General features: G+C 39.9%; 1 protein-coding gene across 3 annotated transcripts in view; it reads left to right on the top strand.

Annotated features, from left to right (window-relative positions):
* IL1RAPL1 (interleukin 1 receptor accessory protein like 1) overlaps window positions 1-17,628 on the top strand; it is a 648,622-nt gene that overhangs the window by 602,471 nt on the left and 28,523 nt on the right. For all 3 annotated transcript variants that reach the window (XM_028727454.2, XM_028727453.2, XM_028727452.2), the window contains exons 7-8: window positions 14,266-14,398; window positions 15,650-15,795. In XM_028727454.2, the coding sequence (XP_028583287.1) occupies window positions 14,266-14,398; window positions 15,650-15,795 (279 nt within the window). The remainder of the gene's footprint in view (window positions 1-14,265; window positions 14,399-15,649; window positions 15,796-17,628) is intronic.

Here is a 17,628-nt window from a genome sequence, read left to right as displayed (position 1 = left end):
CTCTCCCTTTTTTTAGTGTCATCTTCTCTGCTGAACTGGCAGATGTTGTTAAGGATGACTAATGAATGTGTCTAGATTCATTTTTGCTCGGGTGATGGTAATTTTAACCTCTACTGGTTCAAACCTTTGCTTTATATAAAGCCAGAAGAAATGCTCTGAGCAGATTATCCACAACCTCCTCTTTCCTGGTACCTGTTTTATGTTTTATCATTTTGCTGAAGTTGCAGGGCAGTTTTGGCCAAATAGAGGGAACTATAGCTTATGGGTGTAAAATACTAGCCATTCATAAAAGCAAATTAGAAATTGGGAGTTATCTAAGTAGAATTTTGAAATAGTCTTCACAAGACATAGTCTTCACAGAAAAATGATTTGATTATTTATGATTATTTATTTCAAGACTGTGTCACAAAAACTCCTTCCCCCTCATTTGATATTTTGGTGCCAAGGGGCATACTACGGTTGAGTCAACATATAAGGCAGATGTGTATTCAAAACATTCTTCAAGTAGGGAAGTATAGTCCATAATAAGTATGTTAGTCTTCAAGGAGCCACAATAGTCTCTCTTATTACAGTGGTACCTTGGGTTACAGACACTTCAGGTTACAGATGCTTCAGGTTACAGACTCCGCTAACCCAGAAATAGTACCTTGGGTTAAGAACTTTGCTTCAGGATGAGAACAGAAATCGTGCTCCGGCGGCGCGGCAGCAGTGGGAGGCCCCATTAGCTAAAGTGGTACCTCAGGTTAAGAATGGACCTCCAGAACAAATTAAGTTCTTAACCCGAGGTACCACTGTATTATTTGGCAAAGAATCAGTGGGTAGGTTTTGTTTCATGCTTGGTGTTAGATACCTGGAGTCAGGAAGGAATTTTCATGAATCATATTGACCAATTATCCTGGAAGATAGATGCTTTCTCCTCAAGAATGTAAGTTCAGCTGTACTACTGGAACTGTCAATTCTGTAGTCACCTCAGGACCAAAGAAGATGTGACTCTAAATGGGTTGTGCCCAACTAAGTTATTTTCAGAGTAGACCAGTTGAAATGAACTAACCTAGGTTAGCCAAGTTCATTTATTTTAATGGGTCTACTCAGAGCCATCCCAGCCATGAAGCAGGTGAGGTCACTGCTTCAGGTAGCAGAAGCCTCCAAGGCAGTACACCTGTGGCTGCCCCACTTGCCCCGCTGCCATTGGCACCAATTTTGGGAAAGATCATACCTGAAATCTTGCAAAATATTGTGGTGCATGCAATATCTCAAGCGATTTGGGATAAGATCTCACCCCAAATTGGAATGACCTTTCCCAAGATCAGCAACAATGTTGTTGCCACTTCTCCTCTTGCAGCAGAGCAGGCAGGAGCTGGTAAGTAGTGGCAGCAGCAGTAGCAGCAGAGCAAAGCGGTACGCCCCATTTTGCCTCAAGCAGCGAAATGGGACACTCTGAGTAGAAATAATACTGGATATAACCCATTGCATCTTTGAATCCCATGCTTGGGATTCCTTGTGTTTTCTCAGTGGAGTTCTTCATCAAAAACCTATTCAGCATGATACAAAGCTATAATACAGGCATAGGCAAACTCGGTCCTCCAGATGTTTTGAGACTACAATTCCCATCATCCCTGACCACTAGTCCTGTTAGCTAGGGATAGTGGGAGTTGTAGTCCCAAAATATCTGGAGGGCTGAGTTTGCCTATGCCTGCTATTATATGATGCAAACAGGAAGTCCAGGGGCAAACAAGAGCCTTGGAGAAAGCCAATCTGCAGTGGAAAAAACAGCACAAAGCAAAAGCGTAAACTCCATTCTGCCATGCTGCTGCCCAATCCTTGCTCCCTTTCCCCTCCTTGTGTTGGTCCTGGCAGTGACACATGGCATTGACAAGATGGGAGAGCACTGCATCTGCGTATGATAATAGCAAGAAATAAACAACAACATTAAAAATCACAGTGGCCTACAATACAATTACAACACAGCAAAAACAAAATTACCAGATCAAACAAATCACTCAAGAGTAGAATAAGATACTGTAGCACAGAATAAAACAAATAATACGAAACAACTAAGGGAAATGTATCACAGAGCTAAACTAATACAAAATACTAAATCACAGCATAATAAAAATGTAAAAAGGCCTGCAAAAATAAAAAAAGCTGAAAATACATTAAAGTAGGCACCAGGCAGGGACTCTATAGTTGAGAGACCACTGCTGAAAAGGCCCTGTGTTTTGTAGCCACCCACCATTTGACAGTAGCCTGTGGAGAATTTTCTCAGCTGATGAAATCTCAGCATCAGTACTTCTGTCTTGCCTTAACTTATTGCCCACAATCCAGTCTTTTATCACAGCGAGGCACTGATCTAACACTTCTATGCCTCATTTGGATTCAGTGAGTGTTGCCCCCGTACTGCTGACACTGCACTCCAAATCCCCAGATGGGGGTCATACAAACCACTGAGTTTCTATGTATGGGGATAAGATAGAACCCTGTGAAACCCCAAAGCATACATTTGGATGTGTGCCCTCTGGTCAGGGGCAGTCTGTGCATTAGGCAATGTGTTTCCATTTGCTTCTGGCAGAGAATCCACCCCCTGTCCTCTCCCTCCCTGCTCCTACTGGTGAGCTGCTGCCAGCCCCACCAAGGCTTCTCCCACGCTGCCCCATTGCCCTCACCGCTGCCACCGCACCCTCACTGCTGCATTGTCGCAGCAGCACGGGCACAGCCAAAAGCAAAGGTACCATTGCGGTGAAGGGGCTGGCAGCAGTGTAGGGACAGGGAGCAGGGTGAGGACCCAGATCTGTGGGAGTTGTCATCATGGGGGTAGGGTGACCTGGAGGTTAAATGTCTTGGGCCAGCCCTGCCTTTGGTAAACATAAGGCCAGAGCACAATCTTGTGCTTCTGTGGTTATGTTATGCCCTTCCAAGGGGGAGCCACCTGGCCCCATCTCTAGCCGCTTTTCAACAGACAGTAGGAACCCAGTTTATGCCTGTGGGCTCTGGACACTATGAGTTGATTTTAACAACAGTGTTTGTTATATTTTGTTTTTCTAGCTTAAGGTTTCCCAAACTTGAGTCTCCGTTGTTTTTTGACTACAACTCCCATTATTCCTAGCTAGCAGGACCAGTGGTTAGAGATGGTGGGAATTATAGTCCAAAAACAGCTGGAGACCCAAGTTTGGGAAACCCTGCCCTAGCTGTTTGAAAGTGTTGGGTAATTTTTTTTTATTGTCTATGTGTTTACCACTAGCAGATTTGGTCATTTTCTTTTAAATATAAAGGTGGTACATAAGGATTTTAGGGGGAATAAATACATAAAATGTGTAGTCTCGAAGTAATGAAGTCATTGGGCAGTTTTTGTAGCATGTTCATGTCTCTGGTAGTACTGAGGAAATGGTATGGCCCCGCATTTCCACAGCAAGTAACATCTGCCCCCACAAATTCCATGTTACCAGGCAAACACCAGGCTCCCAACCCCTTGTTTTCCTCACAACACTAATGATGGAGGACAGCAGCATTTGCAGGAGAGAAGTGATGAATGAGATGGAGGGCTTATCTCTTCTCCCGCACGATTTCTTCTCTAAGCTCTCCCTCCTCCTTCACAGAAGATGATGGGGGAAAGTTAAGTGTTCCCCACATTATCTGACAAGGACATGTTTAGGAGACACACACCTTTGCTTGTACATGCACAAGGACAGGTAACACTGCCCCTTGCTTAGCTCCTGACACCTTCAGCAGTCCTGCAGCACTTATTTTGGCAGACTGATAATTTAAAAGATAATTCTCTTCCTTTTACACTTCATTTCTTTCTTCTCATACTGAAGAAAAAGAATGTGAGCAAAGGTGTGGGAGGGAAATGTTTTATTCCTGTCAGACTTGGCAGAATCTCTTTATACAATCTAGTATTGCCATTGGATATGAGTTTGCCTTGGTACCTGTGCATTGCAATACATTGATTAGCATTACCAAATGATTTTTCTTTTAATTTTCTTTTAGATTTTCTGTGCTTTTTTTCTGTATTCCAAGTTTATGCATATTATTAGACCTGGGTAAAACTGCCCAGGATTCCAAATCACGAAAAGTCTCTTTGAGGGTTTATTTAAACGGCCTAGCTATTCTGCTAATTACTGCTGCTTCCAAAAGAAATAAATATCCTTCAGTGATGAGCCTTCACAAATAAGAGGCGAACATGGATGTCATTGCAGGATATTCTAACATGTATGACTAATGCTGCAAATGAAATATAAGCTGTCCATACAATATGACATTTTACTCAAGCACAAAACATTCTCTGTTTGCTAATTACAACTAGCAGGTTATTAGAATGCTGGTGTTTTTAATTAAGAGCTTATATACCAGACAATCTCTATGGATTAAAAATAAATGTTTTGGTCATTGGAAAGATAGGCACTGTCCTCTAGTGGAGAAAAGGTGCCACAACAGCAACCTGGATATGCCCAGCATTTTACTAATTAGAGAAATACAGCAGTGAGACCAAATGTTGTCATTGCTGATGCTATTGGCTGTCTTCAAGCAAACACCCTCTGATGCTCTAAGGTCCTCCTCACATTCTGTTCACTTTGAAACCAGGCTACATAACAAGAAAAACTCCCATTTTAAATCACAGAGAAGCTTTTTGATTAAAGCCTCTGCCTGAATCCAATTAGCTGGAACAGAAAGTGCATCTTTATCATTGGAGTCTACATAATCATGTTGTCTAGATTAGCCTGATTTCCCCCCAGTTTAAATAAATAAACTTGAGCAAGGAAAGAATATGTTTATCTTTGAAATGTGTTTGTTGGTACTGCAAGTTTGTTCAGGTAAAGTGTGGTTATATTTTACAACATAAGGAAACCGGTTTTTATTATCCATCACTTACCCACTTACATCTTCAATATTTTATATTGGCTTCAGCACCGCATGGTCATTTATATATTGCTGAACTTGTTTTAAGATGTTGTTGGGGCATGAATTAGGAAGCACCCACTTATGGGCTCATGGAGAAAGTTGAGATTTCAGACCATGATGCAGCAAATTACGGGGTAGGAGGGAAGAGGCAGAAAATTTATCTTTGTTGCAACTGTAAAGTTAAGCTCTTTACAAGGCTGTAAACGTTGAGGTGCAATGATATTGCATCTGCAAGAAGTGAAAGATGAGGTTGTTCACGGGAGTCATAATGTGCATAGTCATTGTCCAAATTGCATCATTTTTAGACCAGATGTTCAAAGTTTAGCTCAAAAATGCATTTGCAAAAGCAATAATTGCTTAAGGCTCTCTATGAATTACCTGCCATTTAAAAATCTGAAGGAACCTCAAAGATTGGCTAAAGCATGAAGAAGTGAATCTTGCTAGAGTTGTTCTTAGATCTGGGGGGCAGGAATAAACTGAAGTTTATCTCCAGACCATTGGTCTTCAAATGGTGGGTTTGGACCCACAGCTGGATCGTGGGTCATAACAGCAGCACTACCACCATGCAAATATATGGTTAAAAGGGGGGGGGAGTTCCAAAATGCATTTTTGCATTAAATGTGGGTCTTGGTTCTGAAGAATACTGATCCCATTCCCACCCACACCCCACAATATAGATGATCCTTGATGGTTGCTTCCTATAATCCAGGGTAGATGAACCCAGGGCAGAGAGCTAGAAACACGAGTGTGAAACGATGGCTGAGGCTGCATTTTTTATGGAATGCACACTTAACTGGCAGTAAGCTCAATCTGCACTTACTAATACACACATATGGGGAAATAATATGATGAAAGATTGGCGCACATTACATCCCTTTTTTTTTAATTAAAAACCCTCTGATGTCTGCAGTGTTTTTGTATCTCATCAACAAGTGGCGTGATGCATGTGTGTGTGAATTCCAGTGAAAGCAACAGATTCGCTTTTGGGAGTGCATATAGCCTTGTTAAATAAGAAACTGCTCTTCCCAAAGCAAGAACCAGCACCCCCTATTCCTTGTGCTATTAGCTCAAAGTAACAAACAAGGACATCAGTAACAGCAGTAGTAGCTAGTCACAAAGATCCTGCCTGCATGACCCACCACTGACCTTCTCGATAGTTTATTGTCAAGCTCAGCCAGCCTGGAAAGTATAGATTATACAGCAGCCGCAGCCTCGGTATTAATTTATAGTGGAACACCTGGCATATTAATGGCCCTTGCTCAGCAGTAATCTGTACAATATTGCTGGGAGATGGTGCTTCTTTCCTAATTTATTTCCCAGGCGTAAATATTTCATATTTAACAGAAACTTCGAATTCCACATTTAAAAATACACTTAAATATTTCATCCAGGAGGGGAAATCCCCATTAATTTAATGAGAAGAGAGTTCTTTTTCTGAGGTTTGTCTTTTTGACACTACCTCCCTCCCCCTTCCTTGTTGATTCAGGAGATCCTTTTAAAAGATCACCATGCACACATTAATATGCACCTGTAAATGGTTGACGGAACCCTCTGAGTATGAAGTTCATCTCAGCAGGTTGCTTCATTCTGGCTGGAAAAGCTCAGCAGGCTTTCATGGCTCAGTACTCCCATGAGCATGAGGTTGGTGATTAAGGGATAACTTGGCCTGCAGTCCAGCTAGCTCAGTCTGTACACTGATTAGATATCAACAGGTGAGCGATGCTGGGTGGAAAGAACTCAAAGGAAAAGTTGTGAGGCTGGTGGCATGGGACAACAGAAGGAGGCCTTCTTCCTTCCTTTTGAGGGATACTTGATTCCAAGGTGCACTCCATCAGCTAAAAGTAACACCCATGGTCATAGCAGCCATTGCACAGCAGCAAGTCAAGATTTGACATCAACTGATGAACCTGTAACAAAAGCACATTTATGATGCAGGTCTATCCCATTCATCGCATTCACACTATATTTTTAGATGTTCACCTAAAGTGAAGAAGTCATTGTAATATAACATCTAATGATGGGTGAGTGTTTTGCAGAGTGGAAATGGCTTCTTTTCCCAAAAGATGGCAGTCAGCATTCAGGGCAACCTATTTAACAAGTTTTTCAGCATTCCATACACCGGCACGTTATTGTTTTACGTAGTCATGGTTATGCTGGTCTGAATTTTATGTGTGCGTGTGTACTTTGTATCATTTAGTTTACCTTTGGGACATTTTAGATCTAGTGCTTTTCTGATACCAGTAATCTTTTTCTGTTGTATATTGTGATGGTGCTGAAACTCAACACTTATGGATTTAGAAATACAAGTCCTTGGGAGCTCGTAGTGCTTACCTCCAACAGTATTATCGCTTCAGTGATGTAGAATGAGAAATGGAAAATAAGGTCTAAGTGACTGCTCATAATACTTTGACGATGGGGTGCAACAACATTTTGTTTTTGTTTTTTTATAATAAATTTTTATTAGTTTTCCATGAATAAAGAAAAAACCAAACAAAAACATAAACATAAACAAACAAAAACACGACTTCCCCATACCACCCCTTTTCTGCATTCTTGTTTCAAGATTTTTCAGCAACCCTCTGAACATAACTTAAATATATTTCATGTATTTAACTTCAGTTAATTATTAATACAACTGTAGTTCTTTATCTCTTGTAACTCTGAGCCCCTAATTTTCCAAATTACAACAGTTTTTAAGATAAACTTTAAATTTGTTCCAATCTTCATCCACCGTCTCTTTCCCCCGGTCTCGAATTCTGCCAGTCATCTCTGCCAGTCCCATATAGTCGATCACCTTCGTCTGCCATTCTTCCAACGTGGGTAAATCTTGCGTCTTCCAATACTTTGCTAGGAGAATTCTTGCTGCTGTAGTGGCATACATAAAAAATGTCCTATCCTTCTTTGGCACCATTTGGCCCACCATACCCAAGAGAAAGGCCTCTGGTTTTTTAACAAACGTTCTCTTCAGAACTTTTTTTATTTCATTATAGATCATTTCCCAGAAAGCCTTAATCTTCGGGCAGGTCCACCAAAGGTGATAGAAGGTTCCCTCCGTTTCACTACACTTCCAACACTTGTTGTTGGGCAAATGATAGATCTTTGCTAACTTAGCAGGAGTCATGTACCACCTGTAGATCATTTTCATAATGTTTTCTTTTAAGGCATTGCATGCCGTAAATTTAACACCAGTGGTCCATAACTGCTCCCAGTCAGCAAGTTCAATGTCATGCCCAATATCCTGTGCCCATTTAATCATATTAGATTTCACCATTTCATCTTGAGTATTCCATTTCAACAGCAAGTTGTACATTCTTGACAAATTTTTAGTATTGGGGTCTAACAGTTCTGTTTCTAATTTTGACTTCTCCACTTGGAAGCCTTTCTTTCTGTCCTGTTTGAATACTTCATTTATCTGTCGATAATGTAACCAATCTCTCACCTTAAACTTCAGTTTCTCAAAACTCTGCAATTTTACATTTTCACCATCTTGTTCTATAATTTCACAATATTTAGGCCAATTAGAACCCATATTCAATTTTTTCACCTCTTTTGCTTCCATTGGTGACAACCACCTGGGGGTTCTACTTTCAAACAGGTCTTTATACTTAATCCAAACATTATACAGAGCTTTCCTCACCATATGGTTCTTAAAACCTTTATGCAATTTTACCTTGTCATACCATATATATGCATGCCAACCAAATCTGTTGTCAAATCCTTCAAGATCCAAAATGTCTGTATTCTCGAGGAGCAGCCAATCTTTCAACCAGCAAAACGCTGCTGATTCATAGTAAAGTCTTAAGTCCGGCAGGGCAAAACCCCCTCTATCTTTCGCATCTGTTAATGTCTTAAATTTTATTCTTGGCTTTTTGCCCTGCCAAACAAATTTCGATATGTCTTTCTGCCACCTCTTGAAACAGTCCATCTTGTCTATTATTTGTAATGTCTGAAACAGAAATAACATTCTAGGCAATACATTCATTTTGATAACAGCAATTCTGCCTAACAAGGAAAGTTTCAGCCTTGACCATATGTCTAAGTCTTTCTTAACTTCTGTCCAACATTTATCATAATTGTCTTTAAAAAGATTCACATTTTTCGATGTCAAATTCACCCCCAGGTACTTCACTTTTTTTGCTATCTCCAAACCTGTTTCATTCTGGAATGTCTCTTTTTCTTCCTTTGTTAGGTTTTTTTCCAAGACTTTAGTTTTTTGTTTGTTCAACTTAAATCCTGCAACTTGACCAAATATCTCGATCAGTTCTAAAACTCTTTTTGTACTAGTGATTGGCTGTTGCAAAGTCAAAACTAGGTCATCTGCAAATGCCCTTAATTTATACTCTCTCACTCCGACCTGAATTCCTTTAACCAACTGGTCCTTTCTAATCATATTTAACAAAACCTCCAGAACCAGTATAAAAAGTAGGGGGGAAATAGGGCATCCCTGTCGTGTTCCTTTCTCTATAGCTATCTCTTCCGTTACCACATTATTCACAATTAGCTTTGCCTTCTGCTCAGAATAAATTGCACCTATACCGTTTTCAAAACCTTGGCCTACCCCCATCCCTTGGAGATTCTTTTTCATAAAACTCCAACAAATATTGTCAAAGGCTTTCTCCGCGTCCACAAAAATCAAAACCGCTTTTCTGTTAATGTTCATTTCCAACAGTTCCACAATGTCTATTATGTTCCTCACATTGTCAGACATGTGTCTTCCCGGGAGAAAGCCAGATTGATCCTTATGAATCTCACCTGTCAATACTTTCTTCAGTCTTTTTGCTAAAATGTCTGCAAAAATTTTGTAATCCACATTTAATAATGATATCGGGCGGTAGTTCTTGACCTGGTTCTTTTCAGTCTCGGTCTTTGGTATAAGTGAGATAAAGGCCTCTTTCCACGTTTCAGGTGCCTTTTTCCCCTCCAATATTTCATTGCAAACTTCTTTCAATGGTTGCACTAAACCTTCTCTCAAAGCTTTATAATATCTAGCCGTCAGTCCATCTGGTCCTGGAGACTTTCCCAGTTGTGCCTTTTGAATGGCCTCCTCTATTTCCTGTTCTGTTATTTTCTCATTCAAAATCAACTTGCCCTGTTCTGGAATTTTCGGTAGTCCATAATTTTTAAGAAATTCTTCTATTTCTTGTTCGTTTACTGGCCCTTGTGTATATAATTTCCTAAAAAAACTTTGAAAACAGTTACTTATCTCATTTGGCTTATGAACATTCTTTCCCTCTATCTCCAAACAAGTAACTGTATTCAATTTTTGCCTCTTTTTCAATTGCCATGCAAGGAGCTTCCCACACTTGTCTGCAGACTCAAAAGTCCTTTGTCTCATTTGTTTAATTTTCCATTCTATCTCTTGATTTGTCAGTTCCATATATTGCGTCTGATAATGTTTTATCTCTCTCAAAATTTCTTGAGACTTTGGTTTTGACCTCAGTTTCTTCTCTCCTTCCTTCATTTTTTCTAAAATTCTTTCTTTCCTTTCATTTTGCTTTTTCCTCTTGATTGAATTCTGTTGTATCAGGAAGCCTCTCATCACGGCTTTACTCGCGTCCCAAATTGTTCTTTTTTCCACATTTGTTCTCAAATTTATCTCGAAGTAATCTTTCAATGTCTTTAGGGCCTTTATACAGAATTGTTCCTCTCTAAATAGGGAGTCATTCATTCTCCATCTAAAGGGTCCAGTTGTTGTCATTTTCATTTCCATCTTTACGGCATTATGGTCGGAGCAGGTTTTTGGGCAGATTTCTACTTTTTTAATCTTTGTAGCCATCACACTAGATACCCAGATTTGGTCGATTCTCGTCCATGTCATTTTAGATTCCGAGAAAAAAGTTCCCTCTCTCTCGAGAGGATTCTTTGTTCTCCAGATGTCAATCAAGTCCATATTTTCCGTCATCTTGAAGAAAGTCTTTGGTAGTCTTCCTTCTTTAGATATTGTCTGTCTTTGTGCCTTGTCCATATTTGTAGAAACCACTCCATTCATGTCCCCCATCATTATTATTTTGCAGTCGAGATAATCTAGTAAAGTCTCATGCAACTTCTTAAAAAATTCTGCCTTCCCATCATTTGGTGCGTATACTCCAATTATCAAATATTTTTCCCCCTGGATCTGTACTTCAATTGCCAGGTATCTTCCTTCTTCATCCTTAAATTTTAATTTTGGGTCCAATTTTCCCTTTGCATAAATCACTACTCCTCTCTTTTTTACTTTATCGGAAGATATAAATTCTTGTCCCAGTCTTTTATTCACCAACAATTTCCTGTGTGCTCTAGTTATATGAGTTTCCTGTAGACATATCAGATCCAGTTGTTCCCTTTTCAAAATGTGGAAAACCTGTCGTTTTTTTCTGGGATGGTTCAAACCGCTGCAATTCCAACTTAGAAGTTGCAGAGACATTTTGTTTGTTAGATGTTTGATCCTCCGACTGCTCCAAGTTTTTCTTCCTCTTCAGTTGGCGGTTGTGGTAGTCCAAATGATAGATTTGCAATGTCCGTTAGCCCTCCTCCTTCTGATGTTAGTCCTTGTCCTTCTCTTGCCGGGTCCACCGTACCTTTCTGTAGGTCCTCTAGGTTTCTCTACAAAAAGTACTCTTTCTCCTGTACTGTTCTTATTCTTACTTTCTTCCCTTTGTAGTTAAAGGACAACCCCTGTGGGAATTCCCACCTGAAGGGTATGAAGTTCTTCCTCAGCAAATTGGTAAGGTCTCTATAAAAAGTCCTCACTTCCAAGATGTATTTAGGGATGTCCTTAAAGATTTGGACTTGAATGTTTCCAATCACCAAAGCTTTTTGATAGTGAAGGTTCAGTATCTTGTCTCTTTCCTCTTTGGTTCTAAAGGTAATCAGACAATCCCTTGACTTCTTGCTTTGCTTTCTACCAAGTCTGAAAGCAGTTGTTATCCCCACTTCATCTTCCTCCAGATCTCCTTGCCAATTTTCCAGAATTGCCTCTGTGAGAAATTCCGCCAGGTTATCCTCTTCTTTCTCTGGAACCTGTCTAAATTTCAGATTTCGTTCTTTCCGTTGTAATTCCAGTAAGGAGAGGGCCGCTTCATGTTCATTCACCTTTTTCTCAATCGGCACAAGTCTTTCCTGTGTCTCACCTGCAACAGATTTTGCACTCTCTGCAATTTTCCTTGTTTCTGAAGATTCCTGAATCAGTCTATTTATAGATTCTGTATTTGTTGCCACTGATGTGGTATTCAGATCCAATCTTGTTGTAAGTTCTGTCAATTTCTTTGAATTTTCTGTAGATTGCTTTGTTAAGGCCTCAAGGGATTGATTTATTTTAAGCAGTGCCTGTGTCATAGATTCCATTGATGCTGCTGTCACACTGTCCGGTGCAGGCACTGTGTTGCCAGAGATTGAACCTCTTTTCTTTTGTGTTAGTTTAGCTTTAGATCTGGTTCTTATCTCCTCTGCCGTGCCACTCATATCCCAAGGCCGTTCTCACAGGAAAAACTTGCAATGGAAAATCCCACTATTAGTCAGTTACTTTGCAATTTTTCCCTCTTAGCCCTCAAGAGGGAGCAGTTAAAAGTTTCCAAGTTAGAAACAACAAAGAGACAGAAAGCCGGATGTAGAAAATCTCAAGTCCGCCATTAAAGTTGTAAAACTTTTTCTCCAATTTAAATTTGGTTAGTCCAATGTCAGTAACAAAGTCCCATTCAAATCTTAAATGTCTTAAAAAATTTTCACCATTTAAGGTATAGTCTATATCCACTTCAAAGTTATTTTAAAGAACAGTTTTCCCGGTGTTAAGTCCTGGCAGGTCGTCCCGGGGATCAGAGCAGTGAAAAACTTTGTTTCCCTTTAGATTAAAAGTATCTTCACAAGACTGTCTTTTTTCCCCCTTCTCCTGCCAATCTGGAGGGGAGAGATACTTTTGACAGCTCAGGTTTGACAGTTCGCAACTAAGTTTCTAATAACTGCAGCGAGGTCTTTCGTTGCTTTAAATTCCTGCAGTCCGGGGGGGGCAGACTTCCTTATTTTTTGCCCTCCCGTTTTCAGCCAAATTTTCTATTTTTAAAGGTTCCTGATTTTTTTTCCCTTCTTACTCACGGGAATCCAGTCCAGATTTTCTTTTCAGGAAGGAATCAGCGCTCTCCGCTAATGGCGACGCGGCTTCACTCCGCAGGCTGGGTAGCGACTCTCAGCACCGCGCTCACTCCCGATGCCGCTCCGGAGCCTTTAAAAAGGCTCTTTCACAGTACCGGGGGGCGCAAAGGTGCCCACCGAGTCTCCTTGCTCTCAGGCTTCCGCGCCTGAGATTTTAGGGGTCCCCCACTCGCCGTAGCGGGTAAGACCCGAACTTGCGGAGCAGTCCTTCTCCGGAGCTCGGAGGTAGGACCGCCATTAAGCGCTGGCACCGACCGGAAGGAGCGGGGTGCAACAACATTTTGAGCGCCAAGGGCCACATTCCCCCACAGCACTGGTGCATAGCTGTCAACTTTTTTTAAGGGAAATTCCCTTATTCCGAATAGGATTCCTCGCAAGAAAAGGGAAAAGTTGACAGCTATGCACTGGTGGAGGAAAAGGAGTGCAGGGGGAGCGCACCGCCCCTGGCAGCGCAATCCCAGTGGGATGCCATTGTGGCTGCTCCCCCACCCACGCTGGGCACCACACCCCCTCAGGCAGCATGCCATGCCCCCAGGGCGCGTGCCAGCCCTGCCCCCACCTGCTCTCCGCCACCCGGTGCCAGAGCATGAAGCTCCACCAGTGCCCCAGAAGCAAGTGTTTGGGGCCACATAACTGAAGCCAACCAAAGAGCATGTGCACTTCAAAAACCATAATGACACTTTATGTATCATGCTGTGTGGTTGGATTGTATGATACTAACAAGAGTGTTGGTGGTTGCACAGAGGTATGGGGGAACAGAAAGAGGTAGGCTGAGGGCCACGTTAATTTAATGCAGCCTGCAGGATTCTTATCTGTAGTATGATAAATCACTTTCTAGGTGAAAACATTAATTGTATGATCCTTGGGTTCTGTGTATTGTAGAGGCATAGTGTATGAATTCTGCGGCCATCCCATATTTGGGAAATCAATGCTTTGAAAGAAGACCATATACTTAATCTGTCTGTGGATATCTGTCTGTGGATAATCTTAGTTCAAGGACTAAGATTAGCCTCTGTTCTTTTGTAACTAGTAGATCTATATTCCACACTAGATAATGTGTCTGTCAATACTTTGACAATATTTGAGTAAAAATTGCTTCTCAAAAGTTACGAATGCTAAGGTCATCTTTCAAGCTATGCTCTTTCAGGTTTGTATGGGGAAACATTACTTAGCTGCTGATAATAAAATAAATCATTTTCGCCAGTTTTGGAATAACATGTTTTCTTTATTAATTCTTTTCAACAGGCCATTCTGCTAATCTAACCTGCCGAGCGTTCTTTGGATACAGTGGAGAAGTCAGCCCTTTAATGTACTGGATGAAAGGCGAAAAGTTTATTGAAGATTTGGATGAAAGTCGGGTTTGGGAAAGTGATATTAGGTAAAGTGAGGAAATTGTATATATTTTGTGAAGACTAATCTGCAATTCTTTAGTGAATTAAGTGCTAGGTGAAGGGTGCTATAGACATTTATTTTTAAAATGCACTAAAGCATTGCAGGCCTGCTTTTCCACATGGTGCACTCTGGGACGGGCATAAAAGATGTGTTCTTTTACATGTACACAGTTATCTCTGAAAGCTCAAGTTCAACAATTTGCTTTTAAATGAAAAAATGCAGATTTTGAGGCTGTACAAAAGTATCTAGAAGAAGCTTCTATTAGCTCCAGTTAGGCTAAATAATAATATGTTAAGGTCTACCATATTTCAACACAAGCATCCAAAGCTAAGCTCTCATATAGAATATTACATGAAGAGCCGACATGTTGCATTTCTTATCTAAAGCTTTCCCAAAGATGTACACCTACATACTCTGAGGCCTTAAAAAAAAAAAAATCCGAGTGATGGATTTTCACTGGTTTGTGGGTTTGGTGATTTTGAGTATGTTCGGAAGGACTCTGAACTGTTTGTATTCTTTTTCTTTGTTGAGCAGGGAGTATGAAATATTTTATTTGCTTTATTGCTTAAAATGGTAAAGGAAAACAAGGGATGGCAGGTTATCTTTACATGTTTTTTAAACCCAAAGTGCTTACATTCATCCTCTGTGGATATAGCTGAATTTATTTGCAATGAAAGAGGGGACACATTTGGGGTTGTATGTGTGGCATGAGAGCAATGGAGAAATATCTAAAAATAAAATTTCTTTTAACATAGCGGTACCTTAGTTTACCAAGATGGGAAGCAAAAGAGAGTAAGTGCCACTGAATTCAATATTTCCATTGAGACATGTGCAGGATTGCACTCCTGGTGTCAGATCAATCAGATAAATCCTTTTTTCAACACCTGCTTTATATACCATAATTTCAAGAAATCTTTCTAAAATATGATTTAAAGAGCATGTAAACCTTTTACGAATAATTTGTGCACAACCCCTTGATATCTTATCAGGGTATGCTTAAAGATGTCAAATTAATTGCAGCTCTTATTAGTATCTGCAGAACCAAATGTCCTCATTAACAGTGAAGAAGAAAAAGGCATTATATAATTTAATTAAGATTGCATCAAACCATAACCAAATTTGAAACCAGGCTGCTTTCATTTCTGAGAAACATCACATCAGGATCATCTTTCAATGCAATGTAGTGTAAACAACATTATATATGGAGGGAAAAACCAAACTGATTTTTCTTTCACAGAGTTCTTAAGGAACATCTTGGGGAGCAGGAAGTTTCCATCTCATTAATTCTTGATTCAGTGGAAGAAGGAGACCTCGGAAATTACTCGTGCTATGTTGAAAATGGATATGGCCGCAGACTTGCTACCGTTATTCTACTTAAAAGGGGTGAGTATTTTAATTTTTTTATTCAAAAACAACAGAGATGGTTTACACTGTAAGAAGTTGATGTTTTGTATAGCTATCTCCCAATTTTTATTCCTTGGCTCCTTAGTCCTCTGTACACTGAGGGAGGTAAATGTTAGTCATTTTCCCCCTTCAGTTGGAAAAGGACATTTTAGAGAAAGAAAAAGAAAGCCATCATTAAAAATGGCTATCTGTTGAAGGAATGCAGTTAAATACACTTTTTAATAATGTTTATATAGAAAACACTTTTAACAACCGGTGAGTATGGGAACTAATAAAAATTTACTAGAACTAGCCTGGCAGGAAGCTATTGACACTAGAAGTTTAATCATTTTCTGTAAGAAATAAGTCTAAATAATTCAAAAAGCAATAGGTCTGAAATATATCATGGGGAACAAAAAAAACTTGCTCCTGATGAATTCCAACTCATAGAGGGTTTTCTGTTTGTTTGTTTGTTTCTTTGTTTGTTTGGTGGTTGTCTTAAATGCTGTATTTAAAACTTGCTGCATTTATGGTGGGGGGGCAGGATTAAGGCTCTTCCATTCATGACCTACTAAAATCGTGGTATGGCGGCTGGGCACTCACACAGGACAATCGCCATCTAACACCACAACTTTTGGAGCAGCAGTTATTGGATCTATGACCATATTTTTAAAAAAACAGACTGGGCCATTAATTTAATGCAGTCGTGCTTCTACCCAGATACGTTTACCAGTCTGTACTAGCTAATAGTTGGAAGCATCTGTGTGGAATGAGCTTTCTGTGCCTTTTTGGTCATTGTCCAATGTCCAGTGGCGGTGGAGTTCATAGAACTCCCCTTCTCATCCACCATTCAGATATGTTAGTCTTTTAGCGTGTTATGCATTTCTGCAAAATTGCTGTCCTAGGGCACTAAGAGTCCACAGAGCCAATTTCACCCAGTCAGGCACAATTTTCCAGCATTCACAATGTAGCCAATGAAAGCATGAATATAGGCCAATTGCTGAAGGTTTCTGTGTCCACGTCACTCTAAATTTAAGGTCAGAAATTAAAACAACTAACCTGGCCCTAGATTTAATATTTGCATGATGCTGTTCTAAAAACAAGCTTGCGTTATTCACAACAATAACAGCTACTTCACATTGCAGCCAAAATAATAAAATACAATAGGTGTGTCAAATTCATAAAGAAGATATCACAAAAATTCAATATTACTTGACAGCATTTCAATTATTTATTCTTTATTAAATTTGTGTACTGCCCTATACCCATTGATCTCGGAGCAGTTCACAACAATGACATTGTAATAGCAACAATGGCTACCTAGCAAAGTATCAGTTAAGATTACTATTGCGCATGGTCTTTGAGGACATGATTTATCAGTAGTGCTGAGAAATTTTGCAAATAACAAAAAGTTAGAAATAGGAGAAGGGGTTTGGCAAGGAGAAATAGCAGAGGTTTTGAATTGTTTGAGAAGTTACTTGATTGCATCTGTAAGATTTGAGACGTACCTGATGCATGCATTCAACATACTTTGCATTTTGACAACTTTTTCAATAAAATGAGAAATTAGCCGTGACAGATAAAACCAAAATCAAGCAGTGTCTCAGAGTTCCTAGCTGGAAAAACTCTGCATAGTTAGCAGGCTCCTCTTTTTCACCATGGCAACCTTTTAAGTAAGATTTCCTTAGACCTACATCTTGGCTATTCAAAAAAAAAATGTATTACAAATTAATGTGGGGTTATCTGGTTCTGCAGCAGGCCAAATAAGTTACAGTTCTCATTTTACCAATTTAGTAATTGTTATTATTTGTTGACATTACAGCATTGTAAAGG

The sequence above is a fragment of the Podarcis muralis genome, chromosome 4, assembly GCF_964188315.1.
Source record: "Podarcis muralis chromosome 4, rPodMur119.hap1.1, whole genome shotgun sequence".
NCBI lineage: Eukaryota > Metazoa > Chordata > Lepidosauria > Squamata > Lacertidae > Podarcis > Podarcis muralis.
The sequence above is the reverse complement of the archived record's forward strand: the minus strand, read 5'-3'. Positions and strand labels throughout refer to the sequence as shown.